Source organism: Quercus suber, unplaced genomic scaffold (assembly GCF_002906115.3).
Source record: "Quercus suber isolate HL8 unplaced genomic scaffold, Cork oak 2.0 scaffold_172, whole genome shotgun sequence".
Classification (NCBI taxonomy): Eukaryota; Viridiplantae; Streptophyta; class Magnoliopsida; order Fagales; family Fagaceae; genus Quercus; species Quercus suber.
Window position 1 is genome coordinate 454,462 of NW_027069632.1, and position 3,631 is coordinate 458,092.

The 3,631-nt window shown below is 32.0% G+C and overlaps 1 protein-coding gene across 2 annotated transcripts in view; it reads right to left on the minus strand.

Moving 5' to 3' along the window:
- Window positions 1-2,594, minus strand: part of LOC112028464 (uncharacterized) — a 22,942-nt gene extending 20,348 nt beyond the window's left edge. For both annotated transcript variants that reach the window (XM_065778047.1, XM_065778046.1), the window contains exons 1-3: window positions 2,514-2,594; window positions 2,261-2,350; window positions 1,965-2,186 (exon numbers count right to left, since the gene is read on the minus strand). In XM_065778047.1, coding sequence (XP_065634119.1) covers window positions 1,965-2,186; window positions 2,261-2,350; window positions 2,514-2,561 — 360 coding nt within the window. In that variant the 5' untranslated portion in view covers window positions 2,562-2,594. The remainder of the gene's footprint in view (window positions 1-1,964; window positions 2,187-2,260; window positions 2,351-2,513) is intronic.
- Window positions 2,595-3,631: the final 1,037 nt, after the last annotated feature.

A 3,631-nucleotide genomic window follows, 5' to 3' on the forward strand; every position in this document is an offset into this window, starting at 1 on the left:
ATACTACAAAATTTGTAACGAGTGATTAAACATAGGTTAGACATGAAATAACAATATATGAAAAATTATTTTGGCTTTATGCTAGGACAATCTACCATGGAAGCTATTATCTTAGACACCTAATGGAAAAATATAGAAAGGCTTGTAAATATTTCATATGGTTTTCATTTATCTTGAGAAAGCATGTGATAGAGTTCCTAGAAAGGTTATGTGGTTGGTTATGAAAAAGAAATAAGTTCCTCTAAAGTATATAAAGTTGATTAAGGATATGTATGACAAAGTTACAACTAGTGTGAGAAGAAGTGGAGAAATCACAAGTGAGTTTCTTATCGTTATAGGTTTGTATCAAGGATCAACATTAAGTCTATATCTCTTTGCACTAGTGATGGATGAGCTCGAGATGATTATATATATATATATATATATTTGAATGTGATATCTTTTTTGTTTGAACTTTGATTTGATATATATGATTTTGGACAATATGACTATGTTTTGACTTTAATACCCAACCAATGGGAGCTATTCATTAGTACTGAGACTAGTTCTATTTGGGGCATAATGAGCCTATCGCGTTTCTAAAGCCAGCTAATGGGAGATATACATTATCATGAAATTAGATTCTTCTAAATCTGATACCTAGTCATAGCTATATTGCGTGACCATAGTCATAAATATATAAGATTGTTGATAATGTGAATATGTTTGAATTTATGAATATTTTAAGACTATGAAACTTCTTTAGTTTATTTTTGAAAACCCATATTATATTATAACTTTTGACATATGTGAAAGATTTTGATCTCATATATATATATGTTATTTTATCAATCTATATGCTTGTTTCAACTAGTTTGGTATTTAGTTACTTATTGAGTTGTCAACTCACCAGACTCTTTCTCCTTCCAAATTCTAATTAGGAAGAGCAGCATGTGTTTGGACTTCTGCTGGGATGTACGTATGACTAAAGTTTAGGAATCATTGGAATAAGATTTGGACTTTTATGTTTAAAATTATCTTTTGTTTGGACTTTTAGTCTTAAAAGATTTAGTCTATTTTTCTTTGTGATGTTGGAAGATTATTATTATAGTTGGACTTTTGTACTTTATTGGATTCGATCTAATATGTCAATTGTTGAGGTTTATTAATGCTCTTTGAAGGCCTTGTAAGGTGGAAACCTTGTAAGTATGCAACTATTGTTACATGCTTAAACCTATTGGTTGGGTTTGGGGCATGACACAATAACAACTAACGGAAGCTCAAAGAGTCCAAGAACTCGAGAAGTTCATATTAGAAAAAATATCCATTCATACAGAGTCTTCAAGAATAAAAATTTCAACTTTGCCAAGGCTTAGTTCCTTCCCGTTAATGCTTTCATTACATGACAGGAGAAAATTATTGGATAGTCTAGGAGTATACTCTCTCTCTCTCACATTGAGGTGGGCCCATGGTGGGTGAGACTCATCCTTATCTGAGAGAGAATGATTATACTCTTAGAATATCCAATAACAAACCCATGACAGGAAGAGGGAATCAACCGTCAAGAATTCTCAATTTAAAAAGTCAGACAAGGAATTGAAACCATTTTTATGATAACAATTTGGGAATAACAGATTTCCAACACAAAAAAAAGAAAAAAAAAAAAGAAAAAAAAGAAAAAAAAAAAGCGTTTTTGAAATGAAATTTCTCAAGAGATTTCGATGCCGTTTCAGCCTTAGCATATTTGTCAAAACCACCAAAGCATTAGACATTTGTACGCCCAAATTAACCCAATAACATGTTATGCAAAACGTTAACAATTTTACTCTGGAGGTTGCTGAATGCTGATAAGCGATAACATATATCAAAGACGGATGTAAATAATAAACAAAGACAAGTAGAAAGAAGGGCAAAAAATCAACAGAATCCATGCATCAATTAAAAAAAATGGTCCAATTATATATATATGTGGGATAGAAAAAAACCTCTTGCAAGGGACGAGGAGGAAGAGAGTCCTGTAACAGCTTGAGACGTGATATATAAGCGTCAGGAAGCACATCTGCACGTGTTGACATATACTGTCCAAGTTTCACCCACAAACCTCCCAACTCTACTATCAAACTGAGCACACGCTTAGCATTGCGCTCATGAGCTTTTTCCCATAAAGTATTAGGATTGCTAGCCCATTTTTCTCTTTGCTGTAAAACCTTCGCAGATATCCAACCAAAAAAAAATTAATAAAAGCCACATTAAAACATTCAAGACAAGACAAGAAAATTACCTTATAATCTAGGTATATTACAAGGGCCATTGTAAATACTCTCACACGTCTTCTGAATATGTTTCCCCATCCCTTTGCCTTTGGCAAAATCTATTAACAGAATAAGAAAAAATACGAGTCCAAGCAAACCAGCAGCATTATAGACAAGCTCAATCAATGCAGCGTAGAAAAAGCAAAAAATAAACTAGAGATATATATATTGCTAACCCTTCCCTCCCTATCAACTCCTTCATTTCCTGGGAGAGAAACAAACCTGCTGGAAAATCTGGACGATTCTTCGGGGAAGATAACTGATGGCCATTCCGTGGTTGATTGTCGATTATTACAGAGAACGCTAATTATGTTATGCAATTTAGAGAGGAAGGATTAATGAAAAATCTAAAAATTCCTTTTGATATGATATGAAAAGAAATTGAGGCAAAATGTAAAGTGAAATAAATACCATTCCAGCACGTAGATATCATAGAACGGTAGAAGCCATATATAGGGTATACTCTATGCTCCCGCCATTTTATAGCCACTCTCTCACACGAAAAGACAAAATGTCAAAATCTACTGTGTGTCGCACTAAAAAACATGAAAATGTTTTCTCTACTACGTGTAGAAACGTACCATTTCACTTGACTTTTGCCGTTCTTCTTACCCAAACCAAACGCACCCAAATGGTGCGTATTGACTCAACAAAATTAAATAGAATTCGACAATTGCAATTCATTTGGCTCCTCACTCTTTTTATTATAATTTATAGGTAATAGAAATAGTCTAATATAATAGATACGAATTGCATCCAAATTCACAATTTAAAAAAAAAAAAAAAATTTAGGCCATTGTAAATGGTGAATATTTTTTATCCATTATTGAATATATGAACCATTACATTTCATTGATTATTCATAATGACATAAATTAATAAGTTCTTAAATTAAATGTGAAAATTAGTGTGTCAATAGGATGTGCCTGTAGGTCGGTCATTTCTCCTTTTTTTCTCATCCTTTTTTTATTGGTAATAAAATATAAGCTTTGTTGGTCTTGGTCTTTGCTTTTGCAAGTCAAGCAACAAAAATTATAGGGACAAAAACAGTAACAAGTAGACCAAATTTGATATTGTAAATAGTGAATTATTATTTTTGTCCATTACTGACTTTATGAACCATTACATTTCATCGACCATTTATGATTGTACAAAGTGAATACTTTTGTCCACTTCAACTATATGAACATTACTTTTTTTTCAATCATTCATTATCACATAAATCAATAAATTATTAAACAGAATGTGAAAAATGACGTGTCTGAAGGATTTGTTTGTAGGTCGGTCTTTGTTTTTTGTTTTTTAATGGTAAAATATAAGCTTTGTTGGTCTTGTTCTTT